The sequence below is a fragment of the Strigops habroptila genome, chromosome 1, assembly GCF_004027225.2.
Source record: "Strigops habroptila isolate Jane chromosome 1, bStrHab1.2.pri, whole genome shotgun sequence".
In the NCBI taxonomy this organism is placed as follows: domain Eukaryota; kingdom Metazoa; phylum Chordata; class Aves; order Psittaciformes; family Psittacidae; genus Strigops; species Strigops habroptila.
This window is the reverse complement of record NC_044277.2, coordinates 94370850-94398448: the sequence shown is the minus strand read 5'-3', so window position 1 is coordinate 94398448 and position 27599 is coordinate 94370850. Positions and strand designations below refer to the sequence as shown.

Genomic DNA, 27599 nt, shown 5'->3' with positions numbered 1-27599 from the left:
TCTTCTTGCTGGCTTGCTTTGTAAATATTACACAGCTCCTTAACTTACCAGTCTTCTCATCTTTTCCCCTTTTGCGCTGCTTCATCTGCTTCTCCTGAGATTACAACATTATTTTTAAGCATCGGGTGCAATGTGCTTTTGCACTTCTAACATATGGGTGCCAGTGAGTTGTCGGATGCCCTAAAACCTACGTTGTTTCATTGTCTGTAATTGCGCACATGTGATGAGCTCTTGATTGCCCATCTTTCCACTGTTAATGCCTGTACACTGCCATTGAGTTGCTAAGATAGATAGGCACTTTCTTCAGAGAAGAAAATTTTACTTCCACTGCTGTCAGCCATGATAATCACTGCAGGTTCAGCTGAAACTCCCAAACACATATGTTCTGGTTTATTTAAGTTGTGAAAGTATGAACCAAGTCACAGACCACAAAATGTTAGATCAGGAAGGGAAAGAGCACAGCTGTTACCACATACCTGTCGTTAGTGCACTGGAATCTTTTTGATTCAGCACCAACATGATTTCCTCACCTACGAAAGCTGAAAACAGACTGCATTAAGAGACTCAGAGTTTCAACTACTGATTTCTCCTTTCAAACTAAATTATTAAATTTATAGAGAAACCTCTTTGGTAAGAAAGAGACTTTTCACAAAATCCATGGCTGGCTCACGCCTAGAATTTTATTCAATCCATTCAAAAAATAGACAGAACTATAAGGTGGCACATATTGTCAGAGAGTACAAATGTCACATCTTTCTTTATACAGTTTAATTTAAATCCATAGATTAAGACAGTGAAATAATTGCCCTGGGTGGGAAAATAATTGAGGGTCTTCCATGAAAGGACAAGTCTTCAAGTTAGCATTTACACAAATGTATCTGGTTAAGCATAACTTTCTCTATCCTCTATAAAAATATAAACAGCATTTCAAAATGTCTTTAGATAAGTATGTTAAGGTCATCTAACATGGCATCAATGTGCTGACAGAATATGAGGCCTGGGCATGTCAAACCACATTTAGTAATCCATACCCAGCCAAAAGAAAACGTACTGTATGAGCTTCAAACATAACACAACATAATGAAACAATATCAAACCAAAGATACACAAGTACGATGTTCCTCCTCCCATAGGAATTCCTTCTATTTTGTTTTTGTTAATATGGCAATGAACAAGATGGAAGTGGCAGTTATGCACAGGTTAATTGTAACTCAGGCTCAAGTATAACTTGCCCTTCCCAGAAAGTAACATCACCGGGAAGTGACATGCACCAGGATCAAATTAAGGGCACTCACTGTCATGTATGTTTTTCCTGTGCAGTATTACTTTGATGCAGACTGTAGCATGTGACAGGAGGACAAAGTGCAAATTACAAGGGCAGAATCTTGGCTTTCCAGACAGCAGAACCAGGAGTTAAAGGTAAGACTAAACAGCATTTTACTGGCCAAGAAGAAAATTAAACAAAAAGCCAACTCATCTAAACTTGAAACAGTGGGATGTAGGGTGTTCCTGGTACAGCTGTCATAAATGCACCCTATGTTTTCGAGGGATGCAATCTGATAAGCTAAACACCTAATCGTTGTTGCAAGGACTTACTGGTTCAACACAGATTAAAATGTTTGAATACACTGAATATATCGGTCACAGGTCTAATCACAAAATTTCCCTTTTCCCAATCCTAAATTTGTATTGGAGTAGCTTCCCTCTCAGCTGTGTGTTTGTATAGCAGAGCACTGGATGTTGTAACTGACTAGCACGTATGCCAGCAACGGCTGATATTTTCCAGTTAAAGTGATCTACAGGTGAGAAACAAAACCTAAGGAAAGGGTCAGGTTTCAGATAGAGGTTGGACATTTTGAACTTTGGACAAAGTGACAGGTATCTTTGATTCTCCCGGTGCTGGCGCTTTTGTGACTGGGTTCGCATGGGCTTTTATATCAGCTATTCTCTCTTTGAATCTTTGCTGGAGGTACTTTTCTTCTTTGGAGTAACTTTTAGCAAAAGCAGACATCAGCAGACACGCTGCCACAGTGGACCCTCCAACGCAAAACAGGATTGCTCCTGCCAGCTTGCATATATCAAGGGACCCATTAAACTGAATGGCACGGGTATCCACCACAACAAAATCATCTTTCCCAAGAGCTTCGATTTTCGGTGGCACAAGAAAACCCACTACAAGAACTGTTAAACCTATGAGCATAAAAGCCGTCCCAGAGATGAGTCCGACCTGGAAAACAAAGAAACAAGCAAAATTAATTAATATGCTTTTCCAGTTTTTCACTGGTAAGTGGTCCTAGGGGGCATCTAGCTTCCACAGTGCCTTGCAGGTACAGTTTTGTCTTCTAGAAGGATGATATTTTTCTTTCAGGTCATATGTGGCCCTATGAGAACTTGAATATACAGAGAAACTGTCTTTTTACAACTTTTATTTATTTAATTCAGCATTGACATTTCTGGAAACAATGGAATATGCATCTATATGCATCCAAATAGTATTTCTTGTCCAAAGGCCTTATCACAGAGAGGACCACAGTTTAACCCTAGTGCTGTGTGACTCATTATTTCTTTAGCTTTAGGTGGTGGTTAGCACCAACAGTTCAGTCCCTGTCGATAGTCATATAATCATAGTGTCATACCCACCACTTGTTTTTACTCCATAGAATTCCTTTGCAGGGATTAGAAGGAAGTTGCCATTGCTGAGCACAGATCACAGAATATTTCTAGCACATCTCAAGTGCAAGTGCAAAATTTAGTTCACACAGAATGGCCCTACCATCAGCACAGGGAGGCTGCATTAGGTGTCCTCACAGGCCCCTTTCAACCTCTGGTGTTCTCTGGTTCTGTCAAGTTCCCTGACCTTAACAGAGACCTTGCAGTTTTCTTGATCCTTAAGTCACACAGTCCTAGAGTTACTGCTGTTACCTACCAGTCCTACTCCCAATAGTCTGTCAGGACTATTGTGGGTGCAGAGCAAAGGTAAACTACACTTTCAAGCTACGGGTGGGGTTTCCCAGGCAAGACTTTGATGTTTCAGTGACATGGCTCCTTGTGACAGAGAAATTAAAAGATCCAAAGACCCTAGAACTCCCTTGGAAATTGATGCATCTTGGTAAGAGCACCCTGCTTTCAGACAGATTGTAACTCAATCATCTCTGGGAAAACTGAGCAACAGAAGGCCTTAGTTACTTTCCCATGTAACTAAACTCATGAGTTACATGGGAAAGTACTGAAATGGGAGATTCTCTTGCCAGTAAACAGCAACGGGCAGCACCTTCCAGAATGTAGAGCTCCACCTGCTAGGCGATCTCTGGATCTGAAAATCATCCTCATACTCCCAAATTGAAGCTGTGCAGTCCTCATAGAACTGATGCAGGTAGGACCGAACTCCATAGCGTTGGTACCCTCCCTCGGTGCCGCCCTGCGCATGCTTGGACCCGCAGATGTCAGCATAGGAGCTCATCCTTCCTACCTGCAATGAGAGGTTTCATGCAAAGCAGATTGTTAGTGATGTGGCAGGACAGCAAAACTACAAACTGTCCAGCTGACATGAAGAAAAGCAGCCCAGGAGAGACATTTCCTTCATGTTTTTCCAAACCAAAAAATGAGCCTGGTAAAGTTGCATGCAGTGATTCAGCTCAAGAGAACCCAGGGTGCCCACTCCCCATCTTTCACATCAGTGTGCTACTGCATTTCTGTGGAGACCAAAAAAAGCAGAATCTATCAGGTAATAAAAGCCAGCATCCCTTAAGGGCTTCTATCAGTTCACTAGAGTTTGCAACCTTAAGAACTAGGAACTGGGTAAGGTTTTTTAATATTTTTTTTTACCAAGCTTCTGAAATGCAGGACTAAACACTGATAGAACATTCATAGCTACAAGAAACAGAGGTAAAACAAGTCCCAGATAGACTGAAACTGTATATATCCTGTACTTAAATATGGATAATTAAAAATGAAAAGGATGGAATGCCGTAACAGCACCAATCTGCTCACTGAAGAGAGTGAAATTAAAATACTAAACCTGTGGCAAACCGTTGCTCCCTTGGAGAAGTCAATGCCCAAGCTCCTGCTGACTTTAATAAAACCAGGATTTTGCCTGCTATGACAACTGCCAACAATGTTCCCTACTCTTTCCACTTCATGGAAGTTCTCATAACACACAAAATTTGTATTTAACTATGCAGGTCCCAGGCCTGAACTTGCTTGCACAGGTGTGATGCTACTGAATTCATTAAAGTAATACTAGCCCCTAAAAAACTTGAGCAACAGGTCCATGTTATTTAAGTTGACTGATTTGTCTTTAAAGAAGTTCAAAAAGTCTTAGTCCAAAGGGAACTGTTAATCAGTACTTGCACCTGAATGTCACAGCTCAAATTATATCAGCTTCAAGCAGTTCATCTGATTGCCACAGCAATTTTACTTAAAGGGAAGGACGGAGGATTTGACATGCTCACAGCAGCTAGGGCCTCCAAATTTTACAGCCCTACAGGCCTTTGCCCTTCAGGAATGGGTGATCTTGATGGGCACGTTTTGAGGTACAAAAGAAAAAAAAGAAGTGGTATGGATATAAGTATATAACCTAAACTCTTGTGTGGAAACACTGAAAATAATTCTACTTTTGAAGCCTGTTTGAGCAGAAAGGAAGTTGTTTTCCCCTGACTCCATAAGGTCAACAAAGCAGATGACCAGACCTAACATGACCAGATAATGCGGCCTGCCAAAGCTTGCTTGTATTACTCCAGCTGCCACCAGAAGACAATTTTAGAGCTTCTTTAGTTTCTCCAGAAATCAGGTGAGGCACATTGCAACTGTAGTTATTGCAATGAATTTAAAAAACCTCTATGTTATGCAACAGAAAGCTGTATAAACATGATCTTGCATTCGCTGCACTGTCTGTAGGTTTAGTCAAGAGAAAGGAAGGTGTTTTGTTACTAATAGCTTGACGAAGAATCGTCTGTAGGAACCACACAGCCTAGCATCACCTATATTACATCTAGATTCTTTTTCTTTAGCAATCTGAAATGCTAATAGGTGGGTTTGGTCAGGTATATGAGCAAAATGATAATTAAGAGCTGGGAAATGGAATAAAAACCAAAATAATGATCTTTTGCTTGAAAGAATTTTGATAGCATCAAATAGTATGACCTTCTAAAATGGAAGCGAAAAAGAAAAAAAGGACTGCCAGCATCATTAACTCTTCTCAAGCACTGCATAGTATTAGTCCTACTGAACATTTTCCTTATGTTCAGACTGTTCCACTTGTAAGTGATCTCCTATCTTTTGCAAAATATCTTGTCTATTAAAGAGAAGGGGAAAAGGCTTCCCAGCCCTATATGACTCACTGAAGCAGCTTGGTAATTTGGCCTAAGATAGTCTCTCTTCTCAGCTGCAATGCAAACATAATGTTGTTGTTCTTGCTACTTACAGATGGGGCAGAGGAACTGACAGAGTCAGACTATGGTGGGAGTAAACAGTTCTCCATAAATAAGGAAACATGTGTCACAGTCATCAATTTACACCAGATGAATAAATACTGCAGTATTTGATCTCTTGAGTGTTGATGTATATTTGCATGTCTCACTTTTATGGCTATGAAACTAAATGCTGAAATGTTGGAAAACTTGCTAAAAAGAGTGTCACGGTTACCCAATCTGTGTAACGCACAAGATCAGAACACGTATCCAGGATGCAGGAAGTGGTTTAATCATTAAAAGTTCTTCAGTGCCTAAACCCGAGGTGCCTAGGAACACGTGGGATGTATCATCACAGCTTCAAAGCACACCACTGCATAGTAGCAATCCATCCCCTAGCAACTTTTGTTTCCATGGCAAAAGCTTGTCCTGTTTACTTTGAGCTTTACTATTCTCCACTGATCTGGGGAGATGTGACTGGGTTGGTGAACAGCCAGACTAAAAGATGAGCAAGCTCCAAGAAACATCACTCAATACATTTCCCAACTACTCTGCTTTCTTATTGCAGGGTTGGACACATCAAAAAAACCCCAAAACAGATGTAAGGAATTGACATGTGAAAGGCAGGACAAAGCAAACGAGGATGTGCCATTGCTCTGCGACATCACACAGCACCAGATCTAAGCCACAGTGCCTGATAGGTTTGCATAGGTGAAGTCACCCTCTCCAGATTTACACACTTGGACCCTTCTGCTCAGAGGGCCGCGTTTCCAGGCTTTACCTACCGAAAGCAAGTCCCTTGTGAAGAGTGAACACTGGAATAAATAACCTCCTTTTGACCGCAGCCTCCGAGATGGCCCTTTCGATGCCTCAGACCCGTGTCACACAGCCTCCAGCACTTTCCCAGGCCAGCCGCTGGCCCAGGCCGTGCTCTGCCTAACCCAGTCCACCACAGCCGAGGCGAGCCCTCCCGCGGCCGTGGCTCCGGCCCCACCGGGGCTGTGGGAGCAGGACGCGCTGCTGCCGCCGCTCCCCGAGGGCGCATGGGGTGCCCGGCTGCCTTCTGGGGCGACTCCTGGGCCGCTGCCGTGCACGGGGTAGCCAGCGAGGCCTCCCCGTGCCGGGGACAAGGCCCCAAGGGGGGCCCACCCCGGGGCCTCCCTTTGGCAGGGGACGGCGGCCCCGCCCGCTGCCCAGCCGCCAGCGGCCGCGCAGACTGGAGCGCAGGATGCTGCGCCGGCCGGGCGGGACGCGCTGTCCATCCATCGTTTCCCAGGCGAGGCGGAAGAACTCCGCAGCGCCCGCGCCCCGCCAGAGATCCCGGCGGCCCCCACCCTTCGGCCCGGCGCCGCTACCGGGGTCCCGAGGGCAGAGCGCCCGGCCCGGCCGCGGCGCCCCCTAGCTCGGCGCGCAGCCCCCTCGGGCGGCAGCAGCCTCCCTCGGGGGTGCCCCCTCACCCGGGCTGAGGGGCGAAACCGGCGGGTCCCGCCGTAACCCCCCACCTATCCCCTCCGCCGGGCGGCCGATGCCCCCACCGCCGCTTTCCCCGCGGGGAGCTGCGCGCCGTACGCCTCCCGTGAGGACCCCCCTTCCCGCCGCCAAACTGCGCAACCGAAGTTTGCGGAGAGCCCCGGTGCGGCGGCCCGGGGTTACCTGTCCCTCCCGCCGCTCCCCTCGGCCGGCTGAGCAACCGCAGCGGCGCTAGCTGCGGCTCTCCCGCGCCGGTCCCATCTCTGCTCTGCGCCGCGCCGGCCCCAGACACCACGTATTATGTACGGCCCGGAGCGCCGCTCGCTCCCGCTCTGTGCCTGCGCACTGAGCCGCCGCCACCGGGAGCGGAGGGGCGAAAGGAGAGCGCGGCCCGCCGCCCCCGCCCGCGGCGGCTTGTGACGGTCGGCGGGGGGAGAACGCCGGGCCCAGGGGGCCGGCTGCGGTGAGGACGGTCCCTCCGGCCGCGGCGCCGGCGGGGCCGTCCCCCGGGCCGGGCGGGCGCAGGGGGTGGCTGCCCCGGGAGCCCACCAAGGTCACCGGGGTGTCCTCCCTGGGTGGCGGGAGCAGGAGGGGCCTGATCGCCACCCGCATCAACCATCCGCTGTTAATCAGCACTGAAAAATGCAGACTCAATGTCTTGACAATTGGAGCGGATGCACATTGCGAAAATACGAGCCGCAGGGAATAAGGCACTGAGATCAGGGGGTTAGGGAAATAAATCGGTCGGCAGGAGACCCAGTTGGGCTTTTAAGAGAAACAGAGTGAGGCTGAGGGCCAAGTGTTAGTGTCTCAGGTCTGCCCCGGTAACAACAGGTTGGCTGTTCAGTGGGGAAAGATTTTAAGTAAGCAAGTTTGAGGAGTTCAGGAAGCTGGTGAGGGAAGAGTTAGAAAGCATGACAAGGCACGGAGAGCTGGAGATGCTAAAATGTATTCCACAAAGAGGCAATATGTAATTCCTCTTTAAAAAATAATGAGAATGTAAAGGGCAAGAATGATAAAGAGTCATTTCAATGCGCTGTACTGAAGTACGCACAAAAATAGAGGATCGTTGCATGCAGAAGAATGGAAGTGCATTAAAACAAAATGGGGTAGTATTAGCCAAAGGAAAAACAAGGTCTTTCTAATGCTTAAATCATTACAGCACATGAAGAAGATGATGAGATTAATGGTGGTTTCATTAATAATAATGCCCAAGCTCCTTTAAAAAAAAAAAAAAAAACCCTGCAATTGGGTTTTTCCCAACAGTTGGGCAATCAACAGTAAGTTTGGGCAGTTGCAAGCTAGGAATCATAAAAACAGCTATTAAAATAGAGCAAGTATGGGATTCCATTTGGAGTAAGAAATGCTGGTTTCAGTGAATTTCATCCTGTCCTTCCAAAGCTGTTATTCTTTTCTTGTTTCAAGTCATGAGTAATGCCAACAGTGGTTGCCCTGACCTGAGCAGAGATACTTCCACAACAGTATTTGATCAGTAGCATTGGTGTACCTCAGTCCAAGGCGACTAACAAGTTAATAAACTGACAATTATTTGTGAACAACCAGGAAAATACAGTGAAGTGATAAATAAGTGGAAAGTGGGATGGAGTATTGGTCTTAAAAGAGATTTCCTGATTGATTGTCCTGTAAGACTAACACCAGGTTTACATGTCGTTTCACAGTTAGGACCAAATGCTGCATTATCCCAGATTGGGAAGATGTCTTCTATAGAAAAAGCAATCTACCTGAGCTGTCTTCCCTCTATTCAAAAAGCTAGCTTCTTTTTGATTCCGTATCTACTGACAAAGGGAATAAATGAAAGGATCACAAAATGCCTGAGCTGGCCCAGTACAATTTTGTTTCCTGACAGAGAAGTGATATGCTTAGTGAACCAAGATAAATTAGTAGCAATGGGAACGTTTGCAGTAACACTAAAAATGATCTGTGCACTCCAAATTAACAACCCTGAAGGATAACCATTGATAATCTCACAAGCTGCTTTTAGTGCACTTTAAGTCATTAGGAAAACTGTAAACTCAGTCTGAGGTGAGGGCTGTTCTTAAAGTATAGATGAGCTTGGTTATGAGAGGTCTCAAACAGAAGAGTGTAAATGTCCTTTATAGCCTTGAAATGGGTAATGTCAATGCAAAGATCATTTAGACTATTTATCCTGAAAGCTTCAGCTGGGAGTGGCATGAAGAGCAAGTGCAATATTCTACCCCAAGTTAGTTGTTAACTTGTTTGGATCTTTTTTTCCCTTGTGGAAAGGAAATCCAAGCCTGGTGCTTTCCTTGTCTTCTACCTGCTATGCTAGATAGAGGTTTGTGATGGACAGTAGTGAGCATGCTGAGGAAAAAATCCTGTATTGTCAAGATCCTTTGTAGGTGGTGGTGGTGGTTGCCATGCAGTTTACAGGCTTCTCTCTTACTGAGAGGTGATCAGCCGGTTTGGTGAGCACAGCTTAGTTAGCTTCTGGGAGCCTGTGCTGAATAGGAGAAATTACAGCTTCTGGGAACCATGCTTCTCTTGTAACAAAATGCAGTGATTGGTATGAGACTCATGTTCACCGAGTTGCAGATGTCTGTCCCTATTTGCTTAATGGCGATGGCAAGCTTCCAGAGGCTCTGCTTCTATTTCACGTGTTGCAGAAAGCCATGGCTTCAATAGTTCTGCCGTAGTGACATTATTGGTACATTGCCTGTCCTTCCCTTCCTGATGCCCTGCTCACCTTCACCTGGAGAGCAAGGCTCATAACATACCCACTTCCTGGGAAACCTTCAGTTGACACAAAACCTCAAGGAGCAGCTCGGGCAGATAAAGGTGATCTCACCCGTATTCCGCACTTTTAAGGGTAGCAGAAGAGAGGTGTGAGAGCTCCTTCCACTGCAGAAGTGGCTGGAGGGGGCCATGAGGAGCAGGAGCTAATTGTTGTCACTGCCTCTGGCTTCAAGTCTCCTAGGAATTGTTAGTTCTCTTTTTCGTTCTTGTTGATGCTGGGCAGAGGGATACCAGGAGGAATTAGAAGTATTCCAGTGATCCACCTTCACTCAGAGGCTGCCTCCATTCATCATGTTTGTGTTTCCACAGTTCACTAAGAGACTTGCTTGCTCTTAGGCCTGGTTGTTTCCAAATAAGCTTTGCAGATGCAGTATGTGTGCAGGGTTTAGAGGCAAAAAGCCTTAATTTAGATCCAAATGAAATGGCAACATGTCAAAAACACCATTTTCTAGAAGTGCCAGGCATTGGACAGCAAATGTGTGCAGCAGTGAGTATTTGCAGCAGCTACTACTACCGCTAGACGGCTGTGTTGTTTTAAAATACACTGCCTATGAAGATCAGTGCCTAGGAGCTTGGGTTAATTTATGAGATTTGGTTTCTCAGGGGAAGTGTAATTCAAAGTCAAGGGCAGGTGGGGGTGAATCAGCCTAAGAAGTTCAGTTTTCTTTAGAGGAGATGTAGTGTAAGGTATGTTCAAGCGCTGAGCACCCCTGTCAAGAGCAGCCTTTCAAGAGTGCTAGGCTCCCAGTGGGACAGTCAGTTTCTGGGCATGCTGAGCTGTGCCTGCCATGTGTGTGAGTTACTGTGCTGGGGTGGGTTAGGCCAGCTCAGATGAGTTTCTCTTTTTGCTGTATTTCTGTCTCCTGTGCCTATGAGGAAAATGTGTGAAGCACAGCATCTTCTGGTAACCCTTGCATGCCTGTGCTTACTGTTCAATAGGTGAAGTTACTAAAGATTCTCCACATGCCATGTGCGAAGTTTTTCTGCCTTTTTTAGCGCCCACGTGGAATGGAAATGGGAGTATCTGAAAACTTGACCTCTACTGTGAATGCTGAGGGTCGTGAGGGTGACATTAAGAACTGCTCTCAAAATGCCCTGGAGTCTTAAAGATTTATCTGGCTGATCATATCCCAGAAGTCATTATACTGCTTCCTATCAGCTTTTGAAAACTGGAAGGATTTTATAAAACACCCATTTTAAGTTTATAACGCAATTACTCTGTGATTGGTCTCATATACCTTTATGTATAATCTGAATGTTAACCACACAATAGAGTGAAGGTAGTACACAAATACAGTGTAATCAATGTTAATGGAGTTTTAAAAGGCATATTTTGATTATAAGGCCAGAGATGGGAAGGACAACACCGTGATTTTGTTATTGTACATGTACACTGGAAGTGTCTGTGAGTGGCTGCAGTCAGGCAGCAACTGCATTATCTGGTGGGTGCTGTACAAACCTCTGTGCAAAGGCGTCTTCTGGTTCAAGGAGTTATTTGTTTTTGTTGTCTAAAACAGTGTAATCACACAGTATTTGTAATGTATTTGTAATGTAATTATCCACTATGTTAAGCGCCAATTGCCAGGCTGTCATTGATTGTCTCTTAATCTATATTTCTTGTTCAGAAAACATTGCTGGATTTTAGCAACGTCAGTCTCTTTCCAAACAATTACTTCCCTGGGAGCAGTGAGAAGGATTAGATGAACGCTGTCTCAGCTTTTGCAACCAACTATATACTTTAAGAGAACCCGTATCCAATTGCAATCCAAAGACAGTGCCTGTGTTGCTATGAGGCTCTCCAAAACTTCTAACCTCTATTTAAATGGAAACCCCCCAAACTGAGGAGAGCGTGCACTGATTGTTCACATGATTTATAGATGTTATGACAAGATAAATGTGTCAAAGGTGTTTGACTAGAGACACCAGGGAAATGTTATCTTCTTTTTAGCCAGGCCAGTAAAAATTTGGTTCTGCCATTAACTGTGATGCACTGTTAGAAGGCATGGGAAGGGTGGGATGACAGGCAGGTACCCTCAAGAGAACAGAACACAATCTTTTATCTCTGAACTGAAAAATAATTGAAGTTCTGTGATGACATTGTCCACTTTAATTAATTGGTGATGTTCAAAAGTAAATAGGCAACAATCATAGGCAGACTAGTTCCATTTTTTTGGACACCTGAGAGTAGGAAGAGTAAACATATGCTCTTTGATGTATAAATCAGCAAGGTTCCAGTGTAACTATCATTCTTTTGACATTATCCTTGGACCTGCATGCGGGACATTTAAAGCACTGCTGCATTTGTGAAGAGGTCACAAGGACAAATTGGTTGATATAAATCTTCTGCTTGTGCCTATAAGGATTTAAAACACTTTTAATTTCTATAACCATATTTCAGTGGGGGTGTTGAGCTCTGCACTTGGTAGAGCTAATTCAGCAGAGGACCTTTCTAAAAGTGTTTTTTGCATTGCCACCAAAAAAATTTAATTGGTTTTTGTTGCTCCCCAAGGATGAATTACCTGCACTTATCTTGACTAATATTGTTTTGCTTACAAAGAGAGCATGATAATCACTCATTTATGTCAACAGAGTAGAATGACAATTGTGTGCAGACTGCATGAGGAAACAGCACACATGTTGCCTTACAAAATCTGTTTCACTGTCTTCTTCCTGCTGTTTGCTTTGCTTGGTGTTACATGCTATTATATGCTAGCTATGTAAGGGATGAAAGAGGAATAATTCCTTGTAAGTCAAGGATCAGTTAAGAGTGCTGGGCGGTCCTGTGTCCCTCTAGCCACCTGTGTGGCCATTTGCAGGTGCAAAGGAAAGATTATAAAAACAGGGCAATCACATCAGTTTCTCAAAGCTCTTAGCTTCTGACAGCATGCAGCCTAGGGATTTATGGACTAGAGGAATTCATAGCTACTTTGTGTTTAATAACCGTTAATGAACTTTCCCCTATGAATTTAGAAGTTCCACTGCTTTTTGGATCCACTTGTTTTTGGCAGCTGCTGCAATGGGTTGAGGTCTCAATTCACAGTGAAAGGGAATTGCATGCCAGATATTTCTGCAGAATGAATTTCTAACTGGGAAGCAGGTAACTTTTTCTTTCTACGCTCTTGTTTAATAGGATGCTCTGGACAGCTGCTTGTTCCAGATGTTTTGTGCATAAAAGATTGACGACTAAGGCCCAAGTCTTCAAATCTGCTTTGAGATCTACTTATTCAGGTAATGTTATCTCACTGAAGAGAGCTAAGCCCTTTGAAACTAACGAGATGCAGTTGTCTAAATAATTTATTTGACTTCCTTTTTTTTTTTTCTGAGGAAATTAATATGTGTATTTTTTTCACCACTTCACACTCTACAGTACATTAATGTCCTGATCATGTTTTGCTTGGTAATAATGTGATCATGATGTTACTGCCATGGTTTGGTGGGTACTGATATAGCTTGGAACTTTCACAGGGTCACCAGCTATGCCTCTTTAGTTAGCTAGTTTTAGGGGTTTTGAATGCAATCCGAATGCTCTACAACTAGAATTGGAAAAAATAACATCTTTTATTCATGACTGATATACCTGGCACTCAAAGAAAATTTTCCAATTCTCTTTGCTTATGTTATCAATTTCAAGGCTGAAAGATAAGATTATACTTTTCTATTCAGCATCTCTCATAACAAGGGCAATAATTCCGTTCTCCAATTTTCAGAATTATTTTTACTTATTACATAAATGAACTGATATTTTGATGGATTGTTAATTCACTGAAAAAATGAAAGGTTTCTGGACAGTTGGGAAAAGGAAATTTGGTTTTGGTTGGTTCAGTGGAGAAAAAAAAAGTGGAGAAAGGAAAGATTTTAAAAAAATATTTTGATAAAGCACTCTTCAAAATGAAATATTTCAAGTGACATTTGAAATATCAAAATATTTCTGTTTTGAAACTTAATCCTTTGACTCTTCCATTTAAAATAGTGGTTTGGTTTGGTTTATTTAATAAATGAACCAAGACAGAGAGAGAAAAAGTGAGACAAAGAAATGGAATAGTCCCAAAATGAAACAAAGCCTCTCATTTTATGTCAGTCCACAATAAATATTTGTGGTTTGCAACCAAACCAACCAGCGCTTTGTTTCTCCAGCTATAGTAGGGGTAATGACTTTCTTGGTTACTTATTCCAGTGGTTAAATGGTCTTGCTGTTGTAAAGGTGCCTCTTGGTCATAGTCTGTTTAATGACATTGAATATACTATGGCTTTTATAGGGGAGGTTTTGTAGTTGATTTATAGTATTTTCATTGCTGTAATCAACACTGCGGCTGTTGTAGTGGAGGCAATTTCTGGTAGTTAATGACTGTAATCTAAGAGAAAATAAGGTATAAAGGAGTTCAAAACTAATGCAGTGCTAATGCAGGCTAGAAATGAGGAACATTATTCTAAGTGTAAGGCTAACTAATTGTTTCAACAGTTTGACTAGGAGTTTGCTAGATTCTTCTCTGTTGTATTTATTAATAAAGATTAATAAATCTTTTTGGAAGATGCATCTGTTCACAAAAAATAGCAGGCTTCATTCAGAAGTTGTCTGAAATCTTATAGCCTGATTTATACAGAAGATGAAAAGATACCTTTGTGCTTTTTGGTATTATCTCAAAAAAGAGTAAAAGCTTCTATTACCTATTGGGCGATAGTGTAGCTCCATTGAAGCCAATGGCAAAATTCCTCATAATGTCAATAAAGTTCATGTTTCACCACTGACTCAGCATTAAGTGCTTTTCCTCAGTTTAGGTGGCTGTGTGGAATAAAACCTGAGGCTCTCTTTGTCTGAACCTTAATTGTATGGGTGGGGTGAGAAAAACAAAAAGTGTTTTGCCAAGATGTCTGGCTTCCTGCCTGACTGTTGTAGCAATGGCATCCAACTGCAATTTCAATGCAGTTATGTGGAAGAACAGCTTCGTTGCTCTCCTTGGTCTCAGATTCTTTCAAGCCTTAGGCCAGGGACATTTTGAAATGCCTCTAGTACCTACTGTAATGAGGCAGCTTGCCATAAAGCATTTAGAATTACTACACAGAGATAAAGTGGTGTGATGAGGTCTTCCAGACTTTCTTGGGCGGAGAGGTTAGGTAGTTTCTTCAGACCTTTTGTGTTACCCAGAGTAGGGTTTTTGTGGTGGTGGTTTTTTGTTTCTTTTTTTTTTTTTTTTAATTAAGCTTATGCTAGATAACGAATTAGCGTTTCAAAATAAGACTATTTTCTTTCTTCATGATAAATCACAAAAGAGGAATTGCCTCAAAAGAAGACTCAATTAAAACCTGCTACCATGATGGCTCAAGGACCTTCCCAATGCATAATTAACACTCTTGTGCCCAGTTAATAGGTATTTAATCTATTACCCCATTTAAACCCAGCTTCAGGAATGCATTATAATGAGGTTCACTCACATGTGTTGCCTGGGCCATAAGGGGAAGAGAACCTCAACTTCTTTTCTGGTGAAGGCAATATGAAGGGCTGTAGACCTGCAAGGTGGTGAATGTGAGGCAGCTGGTACCAGGTCTTTCTGTTCTTTGGTGTGTGTGTAATGGCTACTAATTAATTTCTCAAACTTTGCCTTAAACTGCATATTGCAAAATAAAAGTGAAGTTACTTTCAAGAGCAAGCTTTGCCCTTGAGAGTGCTAGATGGAAGGAAGCTGATCTACTAGTTGTGTGAGTTGGCCATGATTTCATGTGTTTCTGCACTGAGTTTGTGCACTTGAAAATGGTACCCCTCAAGAGATAATGTTTGCATTGTAAATTGACTGTTATGTACATATGCTAGACTGAATAAATATTTCTTCAGAGATGCTGGAGGAGAGAACTGGGTCTTGCCAGCATCTTTAATGTTTGCTGCTGCCTCCATCTGCTGCTGCTATGCTTTTATCTCTTGAGATCCTGTTTGTTTTGATTCTTGTTCACCTTGTGTGTTAAGTATATTTATGCTCTGCTCTTATTGATGAGGAAAAAGTTGATATAGGCCAGCAAGGAACTTGCTTTTTATGTGTATCTGTTCGCTTTAGTAATGTGTGAGCATTCTATTGTACTTTTTGCATGTTTCTCTGATCCTGATCTTGGAAACTGTGAGGTAAATCAGGAAAAAAAACCAAACCCAAACCTGTGTTGAAATCCATTCATGCCAAGACAAATTGGATTTTGTTAGCAGTTATTGGTTAATTTGACCAGATATTTTATAGACTTCTTCTGTCTTCTGTCTCTAGAACATGTTATCTGTTGGTTTGTATCTTTTACTTAACAAGCCTTAAATACATTTTGTGAGAGATGCTGGGTGCTGGGCTCTGTAACTGTGTCGGGGGAAACAGTCTATTGTTCTTAGCCTTTGACTGATGACTGTTTTGATGGCTTCATTTATTAAGGATACTTTTTTGAGGTAGTGGCTTCTCATACCCAATGTTCTTTAAGGTGAGAACATCCCAAAACCTGGGTGACACTGGGGTAATTAATGTACTTTTCAAGAAGGAAGACGTCTCGCCAACAATGCGGTCATACTTCACAGTAGACGATTAGCTCAATAAATAGCTACAGACAATGTATTCAGTGTCTTAGGAATGCAAACTGGAAAAAGGTGCAGCTATGAGGTTGTATTTCTTAGCCTTTTGGGTATTTTAGCACACATCCTTCAAAAATCCATTCCATCCTTCTGCAGCATGATTGTTTGGCATATAAATACTCTCAGTGTCTGGTATCTTTTGAATGAGATAAGACTGGAAATGAACAGATAAGCAGTAATAGAAATAGGGCTAAGTGGTTTGATACCCATGGATTTGGAGGCCTGAATCAACCTATAATTTGCTAAATTATCTGGTTGTTTGCCTTTGTATACTATAGCGATTTGTCATTAGATATTAGCAACTATACAGCTTTATGAAAAACAATGGCCAAAATTGAAGGCTCAAATCCTTTAGAAAATTCATGGAAATGTCTCAAGATTTTTATGTTCTTGGACCAGGCAAGGAGTGAGGGAGTAGAATATGGCTGAAAGCTTCCTCAGGGTTATATGAGGTGGTAGTTATTGTAGATGGCATGACTTATGTTCAGCATTGTGTAGGGTTATTAAATTCTATTCCTAAAATTTAGTTCTTTTCTGCATAATACTGAATGTTACAGGAAACTTTGTTAAGCCACCCTTCTGTTCAAATTTGCTGCTGTATTCCAGTGAAACACAGCAGTTTACAAAGTATTTGGGGTGTACTTAGAAACAAGGTTCACTTTACACTATGGCTCTACACAATTTATCTGATATTTATGTTCAAAAGCAGTTCTACAGTACATGTTTTTAGGGACTGGTGGTTGCATTTTTGTATTTATAAGAGTATTCCCTTTGTTGGTATGTAAACACCTTGCAAAAGAGGAAACCACCTACACTGTATAACTCTTTACACAAAAATCGCTCTTGAATATTATGAAGGTAATTTAATCTTTGTGTTTTTAATGAGAAATATGTACGAATACAAAACAAGTTACAAAGATAATGATGTCTCCAAAACTGTGTAAGATATGATTTCTGGGAAAATGAAAGACAAAGAAAATTTGATCTCAGAATCTTCGTAGCTAACTCTTAGAAACTTACTTTTTCCATGGACGTTTCATCAGGGAGGACTCCAAAAGTACTAATTTGCATCATATTCCTCTGTGGAGTAAATTTATACAGCTCTGCTTGAAGTTGATAGAACTGTGATGAATTTTGTCTGCTGGGACCTGTGGCCACAAAGCCAGAAATTCTCAGAAATTTGAATTGTATTGCAATATTACTCTTTATCTTGCGGAGATGCTTATGTTTCAAGGTAAGTGGATTTTCTGAGTATTGCTTCAGAAAAAGGTGGCAATCCAGGGACTGGCTATTGGACTGCTATGGAATTGTAATGTCTCACAACACGGAAATACAGCCAACAGTTAGAACAGACCTGTAGTTTAACGATTTTCAGCACATGGTGTTGATGCTGAGCAGTGTATATAAAGTATCTTTTCTGGAGTGTCTTTCGAAGAAGCCTTTGCCAGGGAAAGATCAAAATGATTCAGAGAAGATGCTTTTAGTATAAGAGACCTACTTAAAATCGGGTAGAGTGTGACAATACAGATAGCTACCTATTTGGTCACTGATTGTTCTTGTTCCGACTGGGTACCCCAAGGCATCTCAGCCTTGATCAGAAAATCTTCCAACTACCTGTTGTGGAGATAATATCCTATCATCTCATCTCATAATCATATAATATCACATCCTCATCTCATATCAAGCAAAATAGTGTTTTCTTTTGCTCACTGTCTGAATACTTCAGGAACCTTTTATGGAAGGGCTGGCAATGGGCAATGCTGTTTGGCTGATGGGGCTTATCACAAGCAATGTATTAATGTGATCTACGTGAAAGGAGGAGGCCTGATCAAATTTTCTTCTTGCTGTGTTCTCTGGCGTAAGGTGCTATATTTGGGAACTGCCTTTCCTATCTGCTGACTCATCTGTGTCTAAAATAAAAATAATGTTAGGCTTTTTTTAGACCAAGGAAACTTGTAATTTTTATAGTACTTGGCATCTCTTAGAAACAGAAGCAATTCATAGTGTCATAGAATGGTTTGGGTTGGAAGGGACCTTGAAGACCATCTAGTTCCAACCCCCTTGCCACAGGCAGAGTCTAGACCATATCCTTCTTATACTGGGGTCCCCAGAGCTGGATGCAGTATTCCAGGTGGGGTTTCAGAAGAGCAGAATAGAGGGGCAGAATCCCCTCCCTGGACCTACTGGCCACATTTCTTTTGATGCAGCCCTTCATACAGTTGATTTCTGGGCTGCAGGTGTACACTGCCGGTTCATGTTGAGCTTTTCATCAACTAACATCCCCAAGTCCTTCTCCTGAGGGCTGCTCTCGATCTAGTCTCCCCACCCTGTATTTGTGCTTGGGATTGCACTGACCCGTATGCAGGACCTTGCACTTGGCCTTGCTGAACTTCATGAGGTTCACATTGGCCCACCTCTCCAGCCCATCCAGGTCCCTCGGGACGGCATCCCTTCTCTCCAGAGTGTTGACTGCACCACTCAGCTTGGTGTCATTAGCAAACTTGCTGAGGGTGCACTCGATCCCACTGTCCGCATCGCCAACAAAGATGTTAAACATTGCTGGTTCCAATTCCCAGTACTCCTGTAAAGTACAGGTTTATCAGTAAATAAAGCAGACCTTTATTGTGGTCTTGAGGGCAACTTGGCTTGGTATAGCTTCTGTCTGTGAGGCTACATGAATATCTGTCGCTTCTTTTCCTCACCATCCATACTGCATATGAGAAGCATGCTCTGTGACCATGTCCTTGTGTTGTCTGAGTGACATGAGCCATAATGGGGTTAGGTGGCATGGTAACAAGAGGTATCATGAGACAGTGCTCATACCTGCACCCTGGCTGGTTCTCTAGTATAGACATGGCTCATGCTCCAGAGTAATTTGTTCAGTGACATCCCCCTTCTGCTACTCCTGTGTTCACATCCAGACCTTCTGTCTAGATCTGAAGGAACTTGGCTTTCAGCTTTGTGCCTGGAAGAGCTTATCAGTCACCTGTGGCTAGAGAAAATAGCCCTTATGGTCACGGTGTATTGGAAGAAGCCATGAAGGTCTCCAACTCCATTTTGGCTATATGTAGCCAGAAGATGATTTGTCAGTTGAGGCCTTTGCATGTTTGACTTTACCAGTTGTACAGAGGGGGTCACCTTTCCTGCCTTAAGATACTTGCCAAGGACTTGCAAAGGGTTCCTGGTCTGAGTCAGTAGAATTGAGCACGACTTGGTACATAAATTAATAAAATAATTAACTCCTTAACTGACTCACTTTTCAGAAGCCTACACGTTCATATTTTCTTCTGTCTCACCTGTGCTTGTTAAATTAATTTCTGATTGAGAAAGAAATTGCTTAATTGCACCAAGATTCTGCCTGAATCCTGGAAGTATTGAGGTTGTAAATTATCTGGTCCAGGCTGCTGTGAATTTATAATTGCATTTTAGGAGCTGACTGGATTACCACAGAGATGTCTTCCGTTAGGCATTAACACCTTCCTCAGGTGGTAAGGTCGCAATGCAGCATTTCTTATTGCTTTCCTCTGTCATTGTCTCTGTTCTTAGATTCTGTGTGTTTGAATTTTCAGTGATGTGGGCAAGTACATTTACAGATGTATCCATTTTTAAATCTTGTAATGACATGCAATAAATGATGTTTTCTTTTGAAAACATGTACACTGTGTTGTGTTAACTTGTCTTCCCTAGGCACATGAGGGAAGAATATATAGACACTGTGGATTAGTGCCCCTCCATGTTTTGTGGTGTTCAGACATCACTACAGATTTCACATGGAAGATCTCATTTCCAGTGGTTGAGCAGGTATCTACTGGAGAATCTGGGGGCTAAGTATTATAGTGTTTTTACATCAGGAGGAATGTGTAGCCATAGTCATAGAAATCATAGAATAGTAAGGGTAAGGGTTGGAAAGGACCTTAAGATCATCTAGTTCCAGCCCCCCTGCCATGGGCAGGGGCACCTCGCACTAAAGATGGAGACACCTAGGACCTAGTCACCTAGGACCTAGTTTCAGAGCCATGAAGCAGGTGCCAATAAGCCTCGTTAAGAACATGGTGGCTTCTTAGAACCATGGAAACTGAGCCAGATAAGCAGGGTTAGGTCTGGCTTGAGCACATCTATAAATTGCAATCACATCTTGGGATTACAATGGGGCATCTATCATTGAATAACTGTCTTAAGCAGCAGTTTTTTGTAACAATGTTTTTTAAAAGGCTAAATCAAGTTCCTTCAGACCGGCACATGTTAATTCTGGGGTGGTCAAAAAGTTAGCAGGTCTGGTACCATTAGCAGCTACCTCATAAGGACTATTAGAGGATGGGTGTCATCTTGGAGAAGAGGGAAAGAGTAAGTGTGAGGCCTAATTTTTAAAATGGTTGAAGAAAACTGAAGGGGAAATAGAAGTAGAGGATCTGGAAAAGAGCCAACAGATGCTAGAAATGTAACTAATCATCAATATGATGCTCTTTCATGGGGGAGATACCATTCCAAAGCTTTTAAACAGGACAGTTGTGTACAGTGTAATGTTTCTCTAGGCAATGTTGAGGCATTGCTGAGCTCTTGTTTAGTCTTGAAATGTCCAGTAAGAGTGTGTTGGAGATTCAGAGGTAGTAAAACTAAAGCTTTCAGAAATATGCTTTTGTGGTTTAAACCCAGCCAGTAACTCAGCACCATGCAGCTGCTCATTCACCTCCATCTTCCTTTCCCCCCTAGGTGGCATGGGGAGGAGAATCAAAAGAATGTAAACCCCCCAGATTGAGATACGAACATTTTATAACTAAAGTACAATATTCTAATAATAATAAAGGCAATAACAAGGAGAAAGAGTATAAAACTAAAAGGGGAAAGACAAGAAACCAACAAACACAAGTGATGCACAATACAATTGCTCACCACCCACCGACCAATACCCAGCTTGTATCCGAGCAGCAATCTGGGCCTTCTGGGTAACTCCCCTCAGTTTATATACTGAGCATGACGTGCTGTGGTATGGAATACCCCTTTGGCTAGTTTGGGCCGGGTGTCCTGTCTCTGCTTCCTCCCAGCTTCCAGTGCCCCTCCTTGCTGGCAGAGCATGAGACTGAAAAAGTTCTCGATCAGGGTAAGTGCTACTGAGCAACAACTAAAACATTGGTGTGTTATCAGCATTGTTCTCAGACTAAAGCCAGAACACAGTACTGCGCCAGCTACTAGGAAGAAAATTAACTCTATCCCAGCCAAAACCAGGACAGCCCTTCAAAGAAAGTATGCAGGAATTGTGCTCTATTTAAAAAAGTAACTGAAGTTGGGGCATAGTATTTCAAGACTGCTACAAAAATGGTGATAATCCACTGCCTTAATCCTTTAAGATTGCAAAGACCAAGACATACGGAATAGCAAGAGTTTGTCTTGAACAATATGGACTATCTTTTTAACTGTGAATTTAGCTATACAGTTAAATATAATGTTCTTAAAATTGCTATATAAAAAAAAAAGAAATCCTTAAGATAGACCACATCTGTCAGGTTGTGTTCTATAAACAGTTGTGTCCTCCTTCCTATTTTTTTTTTTTTTTTTTTTTTTGGACTAGCTCACCAGGAGCCAATGGGAGAAAGACATGCTTGAAAATCCCCAGAATTACATGCTGAGGTGCTGATCTGTGAAAGCCCCATACAGGATAATGGGATTTAAATAATTAAAATACCCCTGAGAAATATGGGTATGAGGCCTGGATTAGAGCATAAATCCTTCCTATGTTTTCTGAAAATGGAATTCATAAAGTGCTGAATATCTCAGTGGGCTGCTCTAGCCCCTTTAGATTCACCTCTGCCTTCTCAAGCACTTCTGCAGCATAAACTATGCTATCTTCATCCCTGGCAGTTTGCAGCATGGTTCATCTGTGCTGTTTAGAAGTGTGCACATCCTCCGTCAAAGTAAGTCATTTGTGCTGGTAGCCTCCGTGTTCTTGGTGATTAATCAGTCTTATGTGTACCTGAGTCAGCCTCAACTGACTGTTTCTCTCAAAGATACTTTTAAGGGAAAAGGACAGAAACATGAAAGGTGTAAACTGGGAATTTTGTATTCAGAAAGTCAAAGGGGCACTTGCTTGTACGGTATTCACTGGCAAGAAAATTAAGCAAGCAAGCAAGCAAAATCAATTACCCATGTGATAGCTGCTGCTTGGGTTCAAGGGTAAGTCGACAGCTTTCTAAAATTAAAACAAATGAAATGCATACAGCCTAAATCTGATGAAAGGACAGGTTTCAGGCTACACACATATATCAAGGACTTGTAATTTACTTGGTTTACTTAACCTAAAGAATATAAAGAAGCAATCTTCCATAAATCACGGAATCTCATTCCAATGATGCTATTTTTCACAGAAACCCAGTGCTTCTCTTATATATCATTTTGAGATATTTAAATCTAGAATAATTTTCAATTCCATTGCAAGTTTTGAAAAATATTATCATAAGGCCTTCTCCCTCAAGCCCTACAATGGTATTCTTGCTTTCCCTTTATTGCTACTTTCTGTTCTTGGGGATGATAGCATACAGAATTAATTTCTGTCTTGATGTTCTGGCTTTGTGACTTAGTGAAAATCTCTCTCATCTGCCTGGCTAGGTTTTGTTCTTCAAGATCCTAAGAGACTAGTTTCTTAAGAAAGCATGAAAGTGAGATTTTAATTATATCCTTTAAATTGTACCTGGGTATTAACGCCCCTTTAACTCCTAAAGAAATATCATATTCTTGGAGTCTTTAGACTACATCAGGCAAATTGCTGCAGTAACATCAAGCTGTCTGAAAAGGTTCATCTCTATTACCCAGACAGTAATTAGTGAAGTGCTAGAAACTACAGACATACCACTTTTTGCAGACCACTTGATATTACTGATTCTACGACTATGTCTAGGGTGGTGGTGCTGAACTAATGGACATTTAGAGGAAAACAGTGTGGCTTGTTAAGTTTGTGAGTTGAGTAGGGTGGTATGGTTAGGACCCCTGTGCTCAGGCTCTGCTTGCGTTCCTCTCACAGTTGAAGCAACAATGTGTGAAGTAGATATTGTGTTTAGTCCTCCTTAGTGAAGGCTGTTAGGAACGACTTGGAGGAAAAATAACCAAGAAAAAACAACTGGATTACCGACCAAGCGCAATAGTCCTGTGAGTATAAAGACTGACTGACTGTCACAGGGCTAATAATACAAGTGAAACTACTGTTCTGCTATTGCAGTCCTCTCCTTCAGTTCACTTTCATGCTAAACTCTGCATGTACTTTGGTCTGGAAAGGAGCAGACCACCTCTCTGAGGTGAAGTGTTAGAGCTTTTAATGCACAAATTAGAAGTTACATGTACTGCAAAAAACACAGTGGGAGAGTGAGGTTCTCTTTTTGAAGTGAGACAAGTAGATTTGCTAAATGGTGGCACCTCACTTTTGTGATGGAAAGTGATCTGATTGCTGCTGCAGCCTGAGTGGGGACTTGCTGCTTCTCACAGCACTTCTTTAGGTACTATGATCCCCACTTTTGCATGTTCATTCAGTTCTGCCTATGGACCTTTTTCTTGCCGCATGAACCTGAGGGAGCGGTCAGGAGGCTGATGTGGCAGCAGTTTGGAAGCTTGCAGCACTACCCTGGCTTAGACAAGCTAAGGTTAGAAGCCTCTTAACTGGGTATGTGAGAGAAGGAATGGGCAGTTTTGGGAGTTCAGAGTGGGACTTAGAGAGAAGTTAATATTAATTGGGGATTTTGGATGTGAAAGACTGAATCTCTCTCTAAAAGAAGTACTGCAGTTTGTCATATGAATATAATTACATAGATGCAGGTAGGTCCATACAAGCCTATGTGAGGATGCTCTGACAGGAAAGTGTTGGCTTAGGTGTGTATACACATGTGTGGCTGTTGAACTGCTATATGAATTTAAATTCATACCTTGGATTAAACAGAACACATTAGATTTTGCGCATTATGGGGAGCTTAAAATGAAGCTTTGTAATTATCAATGGTAATCATTCATTGGTATCAATTATAGTAATCATCTTCTTGTTCTGGTAAGCAGTCGTATACAGAAATGCTAAAATAGAGCTATTAGCAAGCCTCCATGTTAGAAACTTTTGTGCAAGGCTTGGTGCATCCACAGGCTTATATCCTGTAAATTGAGGAGGATTTTGAAAGGAGAATCATTTTTATAGGTGGCCAAGCATTTCAAGTAGTAGTGAAAAACATTCAGATGAAAATATGTAACCTAAAGGCAAGGGCTGTTAAACAGCTGCTGAGGATCTGAACTTGATTGTTAAACAAGGTATGTGGACCTCTGTGCCCTGGAGCATAAGCTATCTTAAACTGATTGAAGGAGAGAAAAAACTTCAGTAGCTGAGCATCAAGTGGCAGCCTGGTATGGACTTTATTGAACGTTTCTTTGAAGTGCTTATAGATTGGGACTTGATTCCCATGCAGATCTAGATGGGCCACTTCTCTGCTGCATGCTGGACATTTCTCTGTCCTTGTGTGGAACTTCTGTCAGCATGCATATGTGTATTTTATTGCATTCAACATCTTCCAGTCTGTATATAGTTTGATTGCTTTCCAAATAATCCTAGGCCTGCTGCTCATTCTCATTCACCATTGTAAACTTAATCATTTGATGGTCTTAGTAAACAGACACTGTGGGAGGCAATTGGTGACTATTTTAAAGGAAATCACTGCAGGATTCCAGGCTATCATCATTAATTCTTTGCGATATGATTGTGCCACTCTCCCCCTCTCACACCCATCACAATCTTGTAACAAAAGTTGCTTAAAGAAAAATCAAACCAATGCCCCATACCCAAAAGTCATATCCCCAATTGCTGAGAATTTTGAATATTCAATGTGTGTTTTTAAATTTTTCCAATGTAAAACAGTTTCAGTGTTTCTTTCAGCATGAGGAAGACCATGTATTGTACATCTTTATCACCATAGCATCTTTGACAGCATGGTGACTCAAGTATTATTTGATGGCTAATGTGAAGGTATCTATTTAGTTGAATTTATAGTCCTAGAATCTTTGAACATGCCATTAAGGTGCATCCATACACTTCCAAGTGTAAAAAGGCTGGACAGGCTTTTCACCATGTTCACAAATTGCTCCAGCTACCACGGTGTGTCAAGAATGTGCAAGAGAGTATAATAAATGCAGTTACGCTTTTTGCTTCTGTGGCACATCTTATTATATTTGTGATAAATGTTGGCAGGTTTCCATGGTTAGGGAGCTGTTCATGGCCAGTGTCTAGCCTGCTGCTATCTCTAAGGATGTTACCATGGGCACTGATGGAAGGAAATTCATATCGAACGGAAAACAATCATGGAGAAAAGGCAGGAGGCAGAAAATGAGGGACAGCGATAATTGTGTTAGGCATCAGGACAGTCTTGTAACTGTGGAGAGCTATGAAGCTGTAATGGTGTTGCATGGTACAGAAATATTTGGTGTATATATGCTGCGATTATGAAGGGTGGGGAGAAATAATAGTCCCAGCCCAAGAGCAAATCTGTCTGTCATCCTAATCATCTGGGAGCTTTGACTCTTAAGCTCACAGTGCTATAATTAAAAAAACCCAAAACTCCATAGACAATAAAGCATGAGTGTATGTCCATAATTCACTCCTTTAGGAGCAGGCTGTCTGTATGAAAATATAAATAAATATAAAATATTTAATAATTAAATATGAATAATATAACATTACATTTGTGTGCAGCATGGAGCATGTGATCTTTCAAGTACTATAGCACCCAGGCAGCTTCACTGATGTGAGCAGCTGTCTTGTCCTCATCTCAGCCAGCACATTTGGAGAAGAATAAAAGCGCCCCAAAATGTCCCCATTCTCCCTGCCCCCAGCAAAAAAAAAACCCCAGTCCCTGAAAAACATCAAGATTCTTGCATATTCCTTTGATCCTGGTGCTTCTGTGCAGTGTTGATTTCCCATTAGAATTTAAATTCTACATAGTTCTGCTAGTATTTGGGATATAAGATGTAGAAACCTTATGGCCATTGACCTTGGCAATTCCCATAGGCACAAGCGATCCTCATGTGATTTGGTGTATTGAGAGGATCAAGGCCAGAGTCTAAGATTTCTGATGTGCTCATTTTTGAGGGCAGAAGTTCATGTTACTAAGTTTCAGTTCCAAACTGCCCCTGTCTTTCATAACCAGCATCTCTTCTGCCTTCAGCTTTTCCACTGCTGTCATCTTTATTTCCTGACTTGAAAGCAGACTGCCCTTTTATGATGTCCTTCTGAACACTTCTGATTTGAGTTGCTGTGAAGAATACGAGCTATCCAACGGATACATACAATTTGTTTTATTACTTTCATGTTTCTGTGCTTCCCTTTCTAGGGAAGGGGAAGTACTAGAAGTTTAAGGTTTTAATGTGAAATCTTGGAACAACATTTGGCCTCTTCAGTGTAGCATCTTTTTGTTTATTTTTTTTCTCTTTTGACAAGAAGTATTTGTGACGTACTGCCCTTATTAAAATTTCCAATAACAGGAGCTAGTCAATATGGACCAGTGCAATGCTCTCCTGATGAAATAAAGTCAGTACTTCCTTTGACGGCTTTTTCTCTAATTTAGTTTGAGGAAAGGGAGGAAAGAAGATTGCTCTTCTAGTTGGAAACTTTGTAGTGGCATCTTAATAGGCTAAAGGAGATCAAAATATCATTCATGTTTACTTTTCTTGTCTGGGTTTTTGCAAGAAACAAGATTTAGTTCTTCTTTCTGTTAAACATGTAAGTATAGTTCTGTCTGTGCATTGGGCAAAAATAAGGCATTTTTTGCTACATTTCAGTCTAAGGGAAATTGGGGGAAGTAAACAATTTTGTCTTGAGAGGTATCAAGTACCACTGTAGCAAGCTTCATACTTGCTGGTGTAAGATGGGGCGGTTGCTTTCAAGATTATTTTCAGGAGTACTAAAGACTTCTCATGTGAAGTGTTTCTCTTTGGTTTCCTGCTTTTACTTGCTTTATTGCTACTTGTTTTTCCTATTATGTTTGCTCATCATCCCACATATAAAAATGACTCCTGAAATCAAGTTGCAGTCCTCAATGGTCATAAAAATGTGTGGAAAGAGGAAAGAACCCAGGCATGTCTGAGTCCATGTGCAAGGAGTGAGAAAGTGAATTTTTGTGATTCCTTTTCAGACCAAAACACTCTTATATCAGCCACTCAGTAAGAGCTGGGACACTAAATCTTCCTCTTCACGCTGGGAAACCAGCAGATGGAGGATGGAGGCCCAGTGCTCATGTGGGCAAATGCACTGGGAGTTCATGACCCCTCATTCCCTGTGACACTTGTTCAAATTAGCCTTTGCTACAGTAGAAACAATGCTATGGAAGAGGTGTGTGATGGGG

The 27599-nt window shown here is 41.8% G+C and overlaps 1 protein-coding gene across 2 annotated transcripts; it reads right to left on the bottom strand.

The window, feature by feature from the left end:
• Nucleotides 1-654: 654 nt before the first annotated feature.
• On the bottom strand, nucleotides 655-7441 carry NRSN1 (neurensin 1). Of its 2 annotated transcripts, none has more exons than XM_030500988.1 (3): nucleotides 7062-7441; nucleotides 3272-3469; nucleotides 655-2227 (listed from the first exon to the last, which is right to left on the bottom strand). In XM_030500988.1, exons 2-3 carry the CDS (start codon nucleotides 3458-3460, stop codon nucleotides 1829-1831), a joined length of 588 nt encoding a protein of 195 aa, XP_030356848.1. In that variant the 5' UTR covers nucleotides 3461-3469; nucleotides 7062-7441; the 3' UTR covers nucleotides 655-1828. The 2 variants fall into 2 exon arrangements, with proteins under 2 accessions (XP_030356848.1, XP_030356858.1); XM_030500998.1 differs by having other exon boundaries at nucleotides 6194-7282.
• Nucleotides 7442-27599: the final 20158 nt, after the last annotated feature.

What these genes read in the sequence shown, in the direction of transcription:
- NRSN1 (XM_030500988.1), bottom strand. Translation starts at nt 3,460, where the DNA reads ATGAGCTCCTATGCTGACATCTGCGGGTCCAAGCATGCGCAGGGCGGC. An exon ending in GGAGCTCTACATTCTGGAAG is followed by an intron (nt 2,228 to 3,271) that starts GTGCTGCCCGTT and finishes TTTGTTTTCCAG; the next exon opens with GTCGGACTCATCTCTGGGAC.